General features: G+C 56.1%; 1 protein-coding gene across 1 annotated transcript; it reads left to right on the top strand.

Annotated features, from left to right (window-relative positions):
* The first annotated feature begins 3596 nt into the window (after positions 1–3596).
* On the top strand, positions 3597–13250 carry ST6GALNAC4 (ST6 N-acetylgalactosaminide alpha-2,6-sialyltransferase 4). Its single transcript, XM_007471746.1, has 6 exons — positions 3597–3736; positions 4161–4247; positions 5823–6008; positions 9409–9821; positions 11637–11744; positions 12643–13250. The coding sequence occupies exons 2-6, from the start codon at positions 4236–4238 to the stop codon at positions 12830–12832; spliced, it is 909 nt and encodes a 302-aa protein (XP_007471808.1). The 5' UTR covers positions 3597–3736; positions 4161–4235; the 3' UTR covers positions 12833–13250.
* Positions 13251–16405: the final 3155 nt, after the last annotated feature.

Genomic DNA, 16405 nt, shown 5'->3' with positions numbered 1-16405 from the left:
AGCAGGAAGCTGACACGTAGAGTGCATTAAGGTCATCACTAAGGAGGTGGGTGGGTCGTGGAGACTCTGTGGTGGGAGGGCGGCACAGCAGGAAACGGGTTTGGCCCTACATTTCCCTGGGATCTGGATCCCGACAGGGCTGAGTCAGGGCCTGAGCCCTACGCTCATAGATGGGGATGGCTCAGCCCCTACCCACTTTGGGTCTCTGGCAATGGGCTGAGGCAGGGCCTGTGGCTGGAAAGGAAGTGGCTTGTCCAAGGTCTCACAAGGCCCGGGACTCCTGGCTCTTCTAACTGGCTCATTCAACAGACATTATCTAGCACTGAGTGTGTGCCAGGCACTGTGCCAGTGTTAGAAATGGCCTAAGAACATGACTGGCCTGACTGCCTGCATGGAGCTTAGAAGCTGGTGGACAGATGGACCATAAACAAGAAAACCAGTTAATACACTGCATGATTTCAGAGTGTGACAAGTACTATGAAAAAAATAAATCAGGTTGGGACAAGAGGGATGGTGGTGCAGTGTTGGATAGAAAAGTTGGCAAGGGCCTTTCTGAGGAGGTGATATTTGAGCTGAATGACAAGAAAGAGCTGGCCATCTGAATAGAGAAGTCCAGGTAGAGAATATAGCAAGTGCAAAAGTCCTGAGGTAGGAACGAGCTCAGTGCAACTGGAGATTGGAACGGTGGCCAGGGTGGGTGGACGGTGATTAAGAAGGAAGCAGGAGGCCTCCTTATTCTATGAAGAGTAAGGAGAGGACTTTTGCCAAAACTTTTGCTAAAAATTGAAGAGCTTCATCTGAGGCTGTGGGACTTCCCAGTGTTAGTTCCACTGTGGATGTATGATCCTCATCTACTCTGGGAGCTCAGGACATTTGGGCATGTCTGGGCTTGTCAAGACAGGAACTTGACCATGTCTCCATGCGGCCTTAGCAAGGAAGGATTTGCCTCTCTGGGGAAGGAATCGTCACCAGCCATTGTGGATGATCAATGAATCCATAGGGAACATCTCATCATTTTCCCCTTGTGGTTGGGGCCACGGAGAGAGACTGAACTGAGGTGTGCCCAGGCTGGAGTGGGGGATACAAGGAAGGCTTGTACTCAGTGGAGGCCCCGGGGGCAGGGCTGCTTCAATAGAACCCCCAACAGGATGGGGAGAGGCATGGAGGCCTAGATCACCGGCTTGGAGGAATTTGGCTTTGCATATGGAGTGCTAGCCCTAGAAAGCTGCTGATCTGGGTGCAGATACCCAACACAGATACCCTGCTGTTGTGCCCACACCAGAACCACTTAGAAAAAGGAAAATGGAGTTTGAAATGGGACCAGAGCCGGAGCCCAGGCTGGTTCCCAGGCCAGGGCGCTGCAGAAGGGGATGCGTGTGGTAAGATGAGCTTTCTTTCAATGCTCATGAAGCATTTTGTAAAAAAGAAAAACAGTTTAGATGGGAAGTATGCTCTCCACTTCACCCCAGGCCCACCTCTCCCAATTGCCTCCTATTTGCCCCTTCAATCCTATCTGGCCCCGGAAAGCACTTGACTTTGAATCCCCGAGGGACCCCAGGTGAGCCTTCGAATGGGACACATTTCAGCACCTGCAGGGGCCCTACACTGAGTTGGCTTCGAATTGGAGGACACTTTGAGAAGGGGGGTGTTATAGTGTGACTTCTTTTGTACCATGATTCTTCCTCATCTTGTGTGAAACTCATGGGATTTAAGCTCAGTAATTCGAGATGGAGTCACAGTGGCCAATGTGAACTTCCATATTAGTTGTTGTGAACTGTCCAGTACAGGAGTGCAAGTGTCTGAGTGTCATAAATTAATTGTGTCGCTTTAGGGACTTCCCTGGCAGTCCGGTGGTTAAGACTCTGCACTTCCACTGCAGGGGGCACGGCTTCCATCCCTGGTTGGGAACTAAGATCCCACATGCCGCCTGGCGTAGCCAAAAAAAAAAAAAAGAAAATTAACAGTGTTCCTTTATTTATTTGGCTGCGCTGGGTCTTAGTTTTGGCACGTGGGATCTTTGTTGCTGCATGCAGTGGCATGCAGGATCTAGTTCCCTGACCAGGGATCGAACCCGGGGTCCCTGCATTGGGAGCGTGGAGTATTAACCACTGGACCACCAGGGAAGTCCCAGTAGTTTTGCTTTAGATAAGGAATTTGTTTGGTTCCTCAGGAAGACTCTACTGGCACAGAGACTGATAGAGACAAGATTCTTTGGGGCATAACTGTAACACCCTACAGGCAGATCCTTTAAAATGAGACCACAAGACTGAGCAACTTGAAGGCTCTTTGCTGGAGGACTCCACGCTGCTGAGAGCTGTTCCAGACGGATGCTCTGTTGGAGCAGAAGGCGACTTCCCACTCACATTTGTCATGAGATTCTGGTTCAGCTGGACCAAAGCCCGCCGCTTGCTCGTGCTGAGACGTGACCTTCCCAGTCTTCTCCTTGGAGTTGTTTGTTACCCCCTTTTCTATTTTTCCCACTAACCTGTGTTGTGTGCAATAAACCAAGTGGCTCATGAATTGAATACTGGTTATGGTTTTTGGTTTTTTTTAATGTTTATTTATTTATTTGTTGTATCAGGTCTTAGTTGCGGTGCGCGGGCTCTAGAGTACCCAGGCTCATTAGTTGCGGCACGGGCTTAGTTGTCCTGCAGCATGTGGGATCTCAGTTCCCTGACCAGGGATCGAACCGGTATCCCCTGCATTGCAAGACCGATTCTTAACCACTGGACCACCAGGGAAGTCCCATGGCTACATTTTGTATATCCCCAGTACTGTGATTCTAACCTGGTCTTACCGCTGGATCTTGCAGCAAAACGGGGGTGTTTGGGAGATGAAAGTAGGTGGTCACAGCCCTGGCTCTGCAGTGACTGCCCAGGGTTTGAATCTTGGCTCTGCCACAAGATGGCTCTGCACCATCTCACTGGGAGATGCTATCATCAGGTAGGTGCTATCACCCCCACTCCACAGAGGAGAAAAACTGAGGCTCAGGTGACCTCACCCGAGGTAGTCCAGGTAAGGTTGCCAGAGAAAATACAGGACGCCCAATGACACTGGAATTCCAGATTTCTAATATAATTATTGGTTGTTGCTGAAATTCCAATATAAGTGGGCATCCTGTATTTTACTTGCTAAATCTGGCAACACTACCAAGCTTGAAACCCGGGGCTGCCTGAGCCTAAAACCCCATTTAATTACCGTCCCGCACCACCCCCCTCCCCGCCCCCCGCCGCCCGACTTCATAAATGGAGAAACTCCAGTCCGGACGACAAGGGAGCCACGGCACATTGGCTCCGACACCTTCTAGCCCTTTCCTAGGCGGACCGCCCAACCCACCTCCCGCAGGAGTTTGGGAGACGTGCCGGAGGGCAGAAGAGGGGAGACGCTGGAGCTCAGACTCTGCCCCCAGCTGCCGAGGCCCGGCCCCCAGTCCCGGAGGCCTCTCCGCCACTGCCAGCCGCGTACTTCCCGCTCACGCCGCGCAAGCCGCGCTCGTAAGCCCCGCCACCGCCGTTCAGCCCCGCCCCCAGCGCCCCTGTCTCCTCCCCGTCCCGGCAAACCCCGCCCCTGCCGCCGGCAGCGACTGCCCTTTCAGTTTCTAGTCTCCAGAAGCTGCGGCGACGGCATCGCCTCCGCCCAGGTTCTCCGGCTTCCTGCCCGGCTCGTCCGGTCCGCGGGTCATGGAGTTCGGAGGTGCGGATCGGGAGCAGCCAGCGCGTCCCAACCTGCCCTCCAGGTTAGCGCCCGGCCGGGTGAGGGGGTGGTGGAATCTGGGAGTGGGGTGGAAATCCCTCGTGCTGTCCCGCTCCAGGCCTCTCCATTAGTGAGGTAGGAGAGATGGGATGGGAGTCGAGGCTCCAGGCTCCTGATTCTGTCCGACCCAGAGTCGAGGGATGACCTTGAGCCGAGGGCTCCTCTCGTCTGCCTCTCCTTCCCCATCTGTGCAATGGGGACTGGGTTGGCCGGAGGTTTCCCAAGGATCACTGATTCCAGCTCCTTTAGGATGGGGACAGTGCCTCCCCGTGTTTGGAGACTGTAAGGCGTTTGATTCCCAGAAATCATCTGCCCTGACCCCGGCCTGTACCCTCCCCTGCCTCAGTTTCCCTGGGCAGTTTCCTCAGAGGCCTGGGACCCAGCTCTGAGTGTCTGGGTTTTGGCAGGTCCCCGGCTCCCATCCCTTCCCAGCCTGATCCCTGGAGGCAGCAGCCACCCGGCTGCTGAGCGGCAGTGACAGCATGAAGGCTCCGGTAAGTGGCGGAAGGAGGAAGACTCACAGGGGACTTGGAGGTGGCTTCTGGCACAGCAGCCTCAGTAGCCTCTCCCACCCCAGGGCTGACTGTCACTTCCGACTTCACTGCTCCTGAGCTGAGGAGAAGGCCAGACTGGCCTCAAAGGCCAGCCCTGATCTGGCAGGCTGTGTGGCCCCAGGCAAGTGGCATTCCATCTCTGGTTTCAGGGCCTTGCCCCTCTTCCTTGTAGAATGGAGATAATAGTGCTACCTCCTGTGAGCATCCAAGGTCACCCAGGTGAGGCATCTGTCTACCTGGGAGTGCGATATGTTGTGAAAGTTCAGTTTAGCTGCTCTTGATTTTATTCAGGAGCCCCTGGTGAGAGCCTTGGATATTGTGGGAAGTCAGCCACGGCTGCCTGAATCAAGGCCTCTGGGTCCCTTGTGGGCAGGGGACCAGGTGCCAGGCACAGCCTAAGGCCTCAGGGGCTGAACCCCCTCCTCCACACAGCTGGCCACACAGAGATTTATTTTTAGAAGCTGAAGTGGCTGTGGGCAGAATAGCGAGGGCCTCTGGCAGGATATGCCTGGGGGAGCTGGGGGGCTGCTTTTTCACCTCTGGTTTTCACAGAGCCCCAGCCAGCCACTCAGTGGTTTCTGAGGGCTGGCAGAGGGACCTGGGCCTTGGGTAGGCTGGGAGAAAGTTAACACCCAGAGAGACACAGGTGGTGACCAAGGTGGCCCAGCACACAATGGCAGGCCCAGGTTGTGTCCCCCACTAGGCGACCCCACCCGGAAGGCTTGATGGGGGGTACTCATTAAGTCTGCCCACCGGGCAGTGGGCCAGGAGGGCTTCCTGGTTCAGATGGCCTTTGGCACGTGGTTTCTGGAGGCAGGAGCCTCTGGGCTGCAGCTTTCAGTTTTTGAAACCATTCATTGAATGATGCTGCCCTCACATCCCTCTCTACCATCCGTTTACTCACCTGGTCTGCTGACCCAAATCGCGATCATCAGCTGGGCGGATGGCCACTGAGTCAGCTGGGGGAGGGGATGGGCTATGGGCATGCAGGCAGCCTCATCCCAGGGTCTGAAGGGGGCTGGTTGCCCTTCTGATGGGCCACTCTCCTGTCCTCATGTGCACAGCACTTCATGGTAGTGCTTTGGCCACTGTCCTCACAGTAAGTTCACGCTGCGGGCATTATCTATTTCAAAGAGGAAGCAGGCCCAGAGAGGTGGAGAGTTATACCCAAGGCTGCACAGTACACTTCAGCTTCTGGTTAAGAGCATCGTTTCTAGTTTTGAGGCCCCACCCTGTTACTTTCGTACTGTGTGGACTTGAGCTACCCATTTCACCCCAAGTTGGTTCCCTTATCTAGAATATAGGAATAATAATAGGGCTTATCTCAGGGTCATGTGCTCTGAGTCTGGCAGCCCAGAGGAAGTCCTGGTTAACAGAGATGGTGGCCTCTGCTGATGTTCTGGGAACTACTGAGCTGGGGTTTGGACCCATGAGGCTGGGGTACAGCACCCCTGCAGAAGCTTCTAGGAGTCCCAGCGACCCCCACTCCCACCCCATGACAGCTGTCTCCCCCAGGGTCGGCTCCTACTCATCATCCTGTGCTCCTTGGGCTTTTCCGCTGCCTACATCCTGCTGTGCTGCTGGGCCTGCCTGCCCTTCTGCCTGGCCTCCTGCCTGGACTCCCACCTCTCTATCAACTCCAGGCCCACTGTGCCAGGGCCCCAGCACTTCAGTGGCTACAGCAGCGTGCCAGATGGCAAGGTGAGTTGGCTGGGCAACATGTGGGGGGCAGGCCCGGCCAAGGCTACCAGGGTGCCCCCAACTCTCTGGGGTTGTGAGAAATGGGCTCATGTCAGGCCAGCCTGGACCCTGGGCTTGGCTCCTGTCCACAAGCTGACCTGTCACTTTACCTCTCTGAGCCTCAAGCTCTAAGAGGAAATGTCTTTTTTTTTTTTTTTGGCCGCACCGCGCAGCTTGCAGAATCTTAGTTCCCCGACCAGGGATTGAACGCGGGCCGTGGCAGTGAACGTGCCGAGTTCTAACCATTGGACCGTCAGGGAATTCCCAAATGTCTTTTTTTTTTTTTTTAATTCAACAAATAATTGCCTGGCTGCTCTCAGCTGGGTGCTGGGGATAAAAAAAGGTGAATCAGACAGGGTGGCCACCTGGAACTCCCAGTGCAGCGAGGGGAACCAGACATCATCACATCACGGTGATGCGTGCACCTTTTAGATTTACCTGTCTACGCACAATCCGTTTGTTCAGCAAGTGTGTATTTGGTGCCTTGGATGTGTCCTGCCTTGTGCTGATTGCTGCTGGGGATACAGATGACACAGATAAAAGTCATATCAGCCCCAGAGCTCTCCCTCTGGGGGAGACAGGGACAGTGGGGCCCGGGGGTGACAAGGCAGCTGAGGCCCCTTGCCCCACGGCACACACCTCCCCATGCTTGCTCTGCTGGGCGAGGTTTGGAGCACTTTACCCCCTTCACCCTGATTTCAGCGGCCCCATCTGGTATGTTTCTCAAACGCATCCCCCAACGACACCCGGTGCAGGAAGCTCCCAGTTTGGAGTTTGACAGCTCTCTGAGCGTTGGTCAGAGGGAGGCATGCTCAGGGACCCTGGCTTGGAGGAGACCTATTTCAGACCTTCATCCCTCTGAGTCACAGTTGCCTTATCTGTGAAAGGCTGTCATTACAGTTCCTACCTCGGCAGGGATGCTGTGCAGGTCCAACTGGATGATTCATGGACAGTGTTTAGAACGGGTGCTGTGTAAATCTTTGATCAAGATGCAAAAACAGGGCTTCCCTGGTGGCGCAGTGGTTGAGAGTCAGCCTGCCGATGCAGGGGACGTGAGTTCGTGCCCCAGTCCAGAAAGATCCCACATGCCATGGAGTGGCTGGGCCCGTGAACCATGGCCGCTGAGCCTGCGCGTCCGGAGCCTGTGCTCCGCAACAGGAGAGGCCACAACAGTGAGAGGCCCGCATAACGCAAAAAAAAAAAAAAAAAAAAAAAGATGCGAAAACAGCTGGGGTCGGGGGGGACAAATTAAAGTGCCATACAGGTTTGGCCAGGTGGGACAAATGGCAAGGTGGGCTGGGTGGATGCTGTCCCAGCTCCATGGTTATGGCCAATGTTCATTTCAGATGCTCAGAGCTCGTGGTGACATGGGCCCAGGGTGGCCAGATCCTCTGAATTTATTTGTTGTTGTTGTTTGTTTGTTTTTTATTTATTTTTGGCTGTGTTGGGTCTTTGTTGCTGCGCGCGGGCTTTCTCTAGTTGTGACAAGTGGGGTCTACTCTTCGTTGCGGTGTGCGGGCTTCTCACTGCAGTGGCTTCTCTTGTTGCGGAGCACGGGCTCTAGGCGGATGGGCTTCAGTAGTTGCAGCACGTGGGCTCCGTAGTTGTGGCTTGCGGGCCCTAGAGTGCAGGCTCAGTAGTTGTGGCACACGGGCTTAGTTGCTCTGTGGCTCATGGGATCTTCCCGGACCAGGGATTGAACCTGTGTCTCCTGCAGTGGCAGGTGGATTCATAGCCACTGCACTGCCAGGCAAGTCCCCCAAGTTTGTTAACAGAGCACGAAATCTAAGTTTGGAATGTCAAAAGGGCTGATTTTTATAAATTAAGTATTAATTGTGTTAAAGACCCTGTGTAGGACAAGCAGATCACCTCCTGGGGCTGATGGTGACCTTGGATCTGACCAGACCCCAGTTGTCAGGTCAGGCTCAAACTGAGGGCAGAATAAGGAAGTCTTGTTTATTGCTGGGGCATGGAAACTGGGGCTACCAGTTCTTAAATCAACATTATGTCAGACATAAAATGTCCCTGAGTGGGCTACAACACTGTGTCTTTTATTGACTAGAATTAATGTTCCCATATCCTTTACATGCCTCCATAAACCTGTGTTCCCCCAGGAGGGAATGGAGGCCTGGGGTAGGCAGCAAGTCCTTTTCTGGGAGCCCTGACCCCTGACACCCAGTGAATGTTTGCAGGCTTGTTGGCTCAGCTTCCGCCTCTTGGAGGATAATGAGGTGAGGGTTGGACCCTTACTGTGCCCTTGGTCTGTGCTGATCACTCTCCAGGCATTTTCAATTGAATCCTTCCTTACAACCTGGTCAAGTAGATGCTATTTTCATCCCCATTTTACAGATGAGGGAATTGAGGCTCAGAGAGGCAAAGTGACTTGCCTAAGCCCACACAGCTAGGATGGAGCAGAGCCAGGACTGAGGCTCAGAACCAGAGGTTCCCAATGTTGTCGTGGGCAATAAAGACTGCTTTTACTTATAAACTGCAACAATGAGAATGGGACTGGGGCAGAGGAGGGAGTGACCTAAGAGTGATTCCGAAGAGCCGAGGTTCATATTTACCTAACAAACACATACGTGACACCCAGTCTGTGCCAGGCACTGCTCTGAGTGCTTTATAAATATTTGCTTATGTAACCTTAATGAGGAAATGCAATGTAGGGCCTCTTAGGGCCTCAGCAATAGAGACCAGGGTCAGGAATGTGGCTGATGAGGAAGCACGAAGATTCCCTGAACACAGAATCATAGCTCTGCCACTTGTCATCGGTCTGACCTTGAGAAGGTCACTCCAGCTGCCCAGCCTTGGTTTCCTCATCTGCAAAATGGGTTGATAAAGGGACTTACATCCCTTTACTGATACATCTTACTGATACAGATGTCAAGTGTGGTCAGGGGGTGTTCCTGGGTGGAGGAGCAGGCAGGTGGAAGCTGTGTGCCCAGGACTTTCTTTTTTTTTTTTTTAAAGAATTGTTTTAGTTTTCATTCTTTTTTTATATAAATTTATTTTATTTTATTTATTTTTGGCTGTGTTGGGTCTTCGTTGCTTCGAGCAGGCTTTCTCTAGTTGCAGTGAGCGGGGGCTGCTCTTTGTTGCAGTGCACGGGCTTCTCATTGCAGTAGCTTCTCTTGTTGCGGAGCATGGGCTCTCGGCGCGTGGGCTTCGGTAGTTGTGGCTCACGGGCTCTAGAGTGCAGGCTCAGCAGTTGTGGCACACGGGCTTAGTTGCTCCGCGGCATGTGGGATCTTCCCGGACCAGGGCTCGAACCCATGTCCCCTGCATTGGCAGGCAGATTCTTCACCACTGAGCCACCAAGGAAGCCCCCCAGGACTTTCTTTCTCTCTACCTCCCCCTGCAGCCGCTGGTCCGAGAGCCGTGCCGCAGCTGTGCCGTGGTATCCAGCTCGGGCCAGATGCTGGGCTCGGGCCTGGGTGCCAAGATCGACGGTGCTGAGTGTGTGCTGCGCATGAACCAGGCGCCCACCGTGGGCTTCGAGGCGGACGTGGGCCGGCGCAGCACCCTGCGGGTCATCTCCCACACGAGCGTGCCACTGCTGCTGCGGAACTACTCGCATTACTTCCAGCAGGCCCGCGACACCGTCTACGTGGTGTGGGGCCAGGGGAGACACATGGACCGGGCGCTGGGTGGCCGCACCTACCGCGTGCTGCTGCAGCTCACCAGGATGTACCCGGGCCTTCAGGTATACACCTTCACCGAGCGCATGATGTCCTACTGCGACCAGGTCTTCCAGGACGAGACGGGCAAGAACCGGTGAGCCAGGGGCCTGCCTGCTGGGGTCTCCCTGGCGGCTGGGGGCCTGCCTTCTCCAGCAGCCTCTGGTCCATCGAGGGTCTGCTCTGTCAGGCGCTGGGGCTCAGCAGTGGTACAGGCGGACGTGGTGCTGCCCTCTGATGGGGGCTGGGAATCAGAGGGCTGTCATTCATCGAGTTATCTTAGAGATGAAGAATTCCAAATGGTGGTGAGGGGCGTTCGGCCTCACCAGCACGCGTTGTGGGGTGACTGGTGTGGGCCCGCATCAGGGAGCTCTTCTCTCTGGAGGGGATGCTCTGAGACCTGAACTGGTCTCTGACGTCCCTTCCTGATAAGGAAAGCAACAGTGACAGTTCTAGCAGCACTTTTCATGCACCAGGTGCTGCCCTCAAGATCTCATTCTATCACACGCCTAAAAGAGCACCCCAACTCCTGTGGCCCCCTCCTCCACGCACAGGCTCCTTCCTGCCACCTCCCCAGCTCAGAAAATACGGCCGCCAGCCTCCAGTTTTTCAGACAAACACTTGGGCTTTGCCCTTGACTCCCCTTGTTTCATCAACCGCCACGTACGATGGGCTCTCGAATCTCCTCCCGTGCCCACGGGTGCCACCTTGACCTGAGCCACCATCCCCTCCTGCTCTCTCAGCACCCCCTGCAGTCTGAGCTCCAACTGCCCCAGGGAATTCATCCCATCAGTCACCTGCCCTCACCCTACAGCCGCTTCGCATCACGGGGAGAGTAGAGTCCAGACTCCCACCTCCTCCCTCCCCTGGCCTACAAGCCCCGCGTGATCTGGCCCCTGCCTGCTTCTGTGACCTCATCCTCCATCGCTTACCCTGTTCCAGCCACCCTGGCCGTCTGGGCCTCCTCAGACATCCACGCTGCTCTCACCTGCAGTCCCGTGCACATGCCGTTCCTTCCCCCAGGTCTTCCCATAAATGACCGTTTGCTTCCAGATGTGGATGGAGTGTCATGTTGACCCCAAATGAAGGAGCATCTGCCACCTGACATCCTTCATCTCATTCTTTGGTTTCTTCATCTTCCCAGCAGTTCTCTCCCAGCTGCCCGCTCCCTTGAGAATGTTAGCAATGGGCGGGGCCGGTTCAGGCCAGCACAGGGCTTGGGAGGTGTTCAGTTTAAATGACTGAATCACCCCACAACCCCTCGGTAGAGGTGGAGGTGAGTGGCCCTCGGCTGGGAGAGTAACCAGTGCTGGTGCTTTGAGAGAGTCGAGACCTGGGGTGGCCACACAGTTCCTTGCTCTGAGTTGGGTGTTGGGCCTGGGGGAGGAGCTAGGCTGAAAGTGTTCCCTCTCCATAACCACCCATAATTATCCCCATTTCACGGATGGGTCACTGAGGCTCAGAGAAGTTCACGAGCAAACCTGATGACGCAGAGCAGATTCATATGGAAGACCCATTGACTCCAGATGACCCTCTTCCCCACTTTCAACGACGGTGCTCTGCTGCCTCCTGCTGTCTCCCCAAGCTTGGTCCCTTAGCTGTGAACTGGATGTGATCAGGGCTGCCGCACCACCAATGGGAGAGGGGTGGTTTGCTCAAGTCCTCGGTGGGTGGGAAGAGTTGAACGGACCCGGCTTTGCACCCCACCCCCACCTGTTGCCCATTGCTGGCCTTGGGCTGGGGCAGCCCCATCCTCAGGCACCCCCAGAGCCCCACTGTGGGCGTCAAGGTGAGAGGCCCTCGGCTGGGAGGGGAACCAGTGCTGTGCCCTGAGAGAGCTGAGGCTGGGGCCACCTTGCTCCCAGTTGAGTTGGGGGTCACGGCTGGCTGACGGCTTCCCTCCCTCTGCCAGGAGGCAGTCGGGCTCCTTTCTCAGCACCGGCTGGTTCACCATGATTCTTGCCCTGGAGCTGTGTGAGGAGATCGTGGTCTATGGAATGGTCAGCGACAGCTACTGCAGGTCAGGCCAGCCAGGCGCCGGGCGGGAGGGCACCATGCGTGGGCCCTGTCCATGCTGGAGGGTGCGTGGGCTTCCCGATGGGTGGCCGAGGCACAGGGTGGGAAGGAGCCCGGCCTCTGCAACAGGTTGGATACCAGCCTCCGCTCTGCCCATGTGGCCTTTGGGCCTGGCCGCCACCTCCCAGAGCCTCTATTTTCTCATGTCCAAGAGAGAAAATAATCACACTTTCCTCAGAAGGTTATGGAAAGGTTTAGAGAGAGAATAATCTATCAAAGTGCCAACCACAACATCAGGGCTGATGGTGTCAGTGGTCTATTACACCTAAGTTCTGACTTGTGATATTATATAGCTCAACGTTATCATAACTAACATAACTAACTGAACTGAAAGGGTCCCACATCTTCACCCTCTGTTCTTCTTGGAACTTTGCTGAGCACGTGGGTGAGATGGTAGTAGCCCGTGTGCCCTCTGCCATGGCACCTGGCCAGACAGCCAGTGAGTAGCTGGGTGTGCAGGGCTGGCAGCTCCATGCTGCGGGGAATGAGGGCTCCCTCACCAAGAGCCCAGCACCAGGCGCTTTGCATATTTTGACCTGTGGTTTCAGCCAAGAAGGTAGATAATCACCATCCCCATTTTACAGATGGGTCATTGAAGCTCACGCCATACGTCTTTGGCCTGGAGTCAGCCAGCTTGCAAGAGGCAGAGCCAGGGCTTGAGCCTTGGCCTTTGGGATCCTCGGGGGCTGCCCTTTTCCTCCTTTGTTCTGGCCTCCCCTGGGACCAAGCATGGGGCTCTGTGGCCTGTAGTACCTGGTGAGGGGGGGCCTGGTAGGTGGCAGGGTCTGGCGGAGGCAGGCGAGTTCTGGTGCCTCACGCTCGTCCCTGTTCCCCACCCACAGGGAGAAGGGCCGCCCCTCGGTGCCTTACCACTACTTTGAGAAGGGCCGGCTGGACGAGTGTCAGATGTACCTGGCACACGAGCAGGCGCCCCGCAGTGCTCACCGCTTCATCACTGAGAAGGCTGTGTTCTCCCGCTGGGCCAAGAAGAGGCCCATCGTGTTCGCCCACCCGTCCTGGAGGACCCAGTAGCCCCATCGCCCAGCCAGCCACGACGCCTTCACCAGGCCTCTGTTCCGACCACACTCCACCAAAAACATTTAATTTATGGATCCTGCCTCCTATCATGTGCCGAGCGGACCAAAGTTCCCTTCCTGCCCTACCCTGGGGACACTTGGAGCCATCTCAGGCCTCTGGACTTACAGGGGGAAGAGGAGGGCCATGGTGACCTTTGCACCCTCCTCCCTACCCCTGCTCCCTGAGTAACCTGAGTCGGATTCGTCCCACCTCTGAGTCTGTCCGGTGGCCTTTGCTCCCGGGGTTGGCAACCCCCCTATTCACCAGCACCATGAATTTCAACCGAGCACCAGCCCTGGCCCTTCCTCTCTGCACTCCCTTTCCACCTGCCTTTGGTGCCACACTTCCCAGGCTTGTCGCCCTGGTCAGGGCAACCCAGAACTTGGGGTTTGTTGGGCGAAGGGGCCTTTGAACTGTGACTGCCAGGGCCACCTCTGGAGTATATGGGTAAACATGTTTTCTGGAAGCCTGTCCTGGCTGTTGTCACGTGTCTGGGGGTGGGGATTGGGGCTCCTCTCTCCACCACAGTGCCATGACCTGTTGTCTTGAGGGCAGACCTACAGCCGGCTGGGCTTCTGTCCATTTAATCTGCCTGCATGTTTCCTCCCCAGGAACCTACCCACTTCCCCACCAGGTCAGGGAGTCTGACCCCATGACTGCACTTGACCCAGGGAACACCCCAGCTCAGAGGCTTCCATGGGATCCCCACCCTGTACCCAGTGGGAGGAGCGTCAGGGTGGGAGGAAATTCTTCCATATCATGTTGCCTTCCTGGTCCAGGGTCAAATTCCACTGGCCTTGCCAGTTAAATTCCCAGTTAACTCTGGGGTTGGTTACACTGCTAGAAAGGAAGGAGGGCAGGCTCAGGACTTTCCTTCTCTGAGTATCAGTTTGCTCACCTGTAAAGTGGAAAAGCACATCCACCAGTGAACAGGTAGCAAGGGTGTACAGCCACGCTGGGGTGGGTTAGAGTTATAGCCCATTTTACAGGTGAGATGAAGCTGCTTGGCTGAGCCAGGGTGCAATCCAAGGTCTGAGAGCTGCGCCTGAGCGTCTGGGCCCTGCACCAGGGGGCTGGAAAAAGCCCAAGGAGGCTTCACCCCCCTCCTCCCTTCTTCCCTCCTAACTTCCTCCCTCCCTCCCTCCCTCTTCTGGAGACCAGGAGACTAATGGAGGGCCAGGACCCCAGGCTGTCAGCTGGGACGGAGCCCTAGGGTTCTAGCTTCCAGCTCCGGGGCTTGGCCACTTTGTTGGCTGGTGACCTGTGCAGAAACTGCCCCGGGGCACCACGCTTAGCTCAATGTTCTGCTGTTGCCACTTGAAATTTTTTTTTTTTTTTTTTAACAAGGGACTGCGCCTTTTCCTTTTGCACTAGACCTCACAAATCATGTAGCCATCTGTGCCAGGGAGTCTGGGTGACCCAGGAGAGTCCCTCTCCCACGCCCAGCCTTCTCAGGAGAGACTGGAGACCTGGCACCTGGCCCACCTGCCTTTTGTGCCCTGCCTCCCCCAGCTGGGTGCTAGGTGTGCCCAGAAGCCTCTGTAGGCATGGGAGAAGAGCCCTGGGCTGGGGGGCAGGGAGCACGCCCGTGGGAGGGCGCAGGCTGGCAGCTGAGCCACAGCTGCTGGCCTGGCAGCCGGCAAGTGTTTGTGAGTAGGAGTTGGGCAGAGGTAAGGGGGGAATGTAACCTGGCAGGCAGAGGGGTTGGTGGGGGAACTTCTGGGCCCAGAGGGAGGGCTCTGGAGTCAGACCTGGCCTCGTTCTGGCTCTGCTTCCTGCCGCGGGACCCTGGCAGGTTAGTGCCTCCCTCATGTGTAAAAGGTACTAAAGTAGTCCCTACCTCACGGGATGGTACAAACTGGGAGAGATGGCATCCGTAAAGTGCCTGTCCCCAGGGCTGGCACTTGATATGTGGGAGCCATCATCATCAATGGGGCCACCCTTGCTCAGCCAGCCCGGCCCTCCTCGGTGGTGGTGGTTGGGCAGGAAGACTTCCCACTCCCATCAGCTGTGTCTGCTCACCACGTCATCCTCCATCTGCAAGGCCCAGGGTCTGCTGGGTGTGCTAGGACTCCAACTCCACCCCCTCCCAGCAGGTTGCCTCCTCCTCCTGTTCCATTGCCTGGGAGATGCTGGCCCAGCCCTTGGGGCCCAGTGTGCAGAGGCACCTCTGTCTTGGCCCTGCCCTTGGGTGGGTGGGATGGTTATTGTTGTGTTGGCCCAGATACTGTCTTGTTGGGGTGGTGACCCCGCAGGGACGATCCACCAGCAACTTCCTCCAGGCAGATGAAGATGACCGGTGACTGGATCCGGGCCTGCTGACAGCTCTCTGGACCCCCATCTCTGCCACTGCAGTTCCTGCAGCTTCCGGGAGGTGAGGTGGGGGACAGGAGCCTCCTCCCAGACCTGAGGAGTGTGTCGGGGGGTGGGGCACCTTGGCGTGCAGCCCCTTGTTGGGCCTCTGTTTTTCTGTCACTCCCAGGCTCCTTTGTCTCCTCAGCAGGCCTGCTGGGGATGCCCCCTACTTCCTCCTGAGGGCCGAGGGGGAGCTGGGTGAGTCTCATAGCCTGGAGGTATCTTAAGGAGCCTCTCCTCAGAAGGAACTTTGGGCCAGGTCAGGAACTCACATTCAAACCTTATCTAGCCAGGAGAGGACAGGAACCTTGGTTCTCCTAGGTACTGGTGGGCACCCATGTCCAGCGTCACCTGGGCCAGCCTGACCACTCCAGCCTCTGTCTGAGAAGAACCAGGTACTTCCTGGTTCCAGACCCACTGCCCAGAGGCCTCGGAGGGCTTTTTCCAGTATCCCATGGAAGGGAAGAATCCTAACAGTGCAAAGATTGCTAAGGGGTGAGAAGGAGAGAGTCACACCCTGGACCCCCATCCTGGGGCAGGAAGGGCTGAAGCATAGGCCACCTCCATCAGACCATGGAGGAGCGACTCCGGGGCGGGGGACCGGCTGCCCAGCTGCAGGCAGGGTCGGGGAGCAGCGCCAGGATTGGCCACAACCTGCCGTCCATGAAGGCCCTGGTGTGCCTGTGAGGCAGGCCTGGGGCTTCCAGCGGGCAGAAAGGCTTGTGGTTATTCAGCAGACAGGTCTGCTGGAATCCCAGCTCGGGCACCTCTGTACTCTCTGTGCCTCACTTTCTCCCTCTGGAAAGCGGGAGTAACAGCAGTGCCCATAGGTTATTTTAAGGATTCAGCGAGGTATGTTTGCAAAGTGCTTATTAGCACAGGAGAAAGCATCCAGCACACATGGAGCTGTGTGGGTTTTCGTATCCTTGTTGTTGCTGTTGTTATTATTATTTTGGCCATGCCGCGAGGCATGGAGGATCTTAGTTCCCCGACCAGGGATCAAACTTGTGCCCCCTGCGGTGGAAGTGCAGAGTCTTAACCACTGGACCGCCAGGGAAGTCCCCTTGTTCTTGGGGCCCAGGAAAGGGAAGCTAGCCCTAGAGCAGAGCCTCCTGGAGCAAGCCTGGCCCCAGAGACACGGCAGGCCTGACGGGGGAGCTCCAGGTCCGGATT

This window comes from Lipotes vexillifer, unplaced genomic scaffold (genome assembly GCF_000442215.2).
Source record: "Lipotes vexillifer unplaced genomic scaffold, Lipotes_vexillifer_v1.1 scaffold98, whole genome shotgun sequence".
Classification (NCBI taxonomy): Eukaryota; Metazoa; Chordata; class Mammalia; order Artiodactyla; family Lipotidae; genus Lipotes; species Lipotes vexillifer.
Note: the sequence above shows the minus strand (reverse complement) of the source record. Positions and strands in the feature narration are given on the sequence as shown.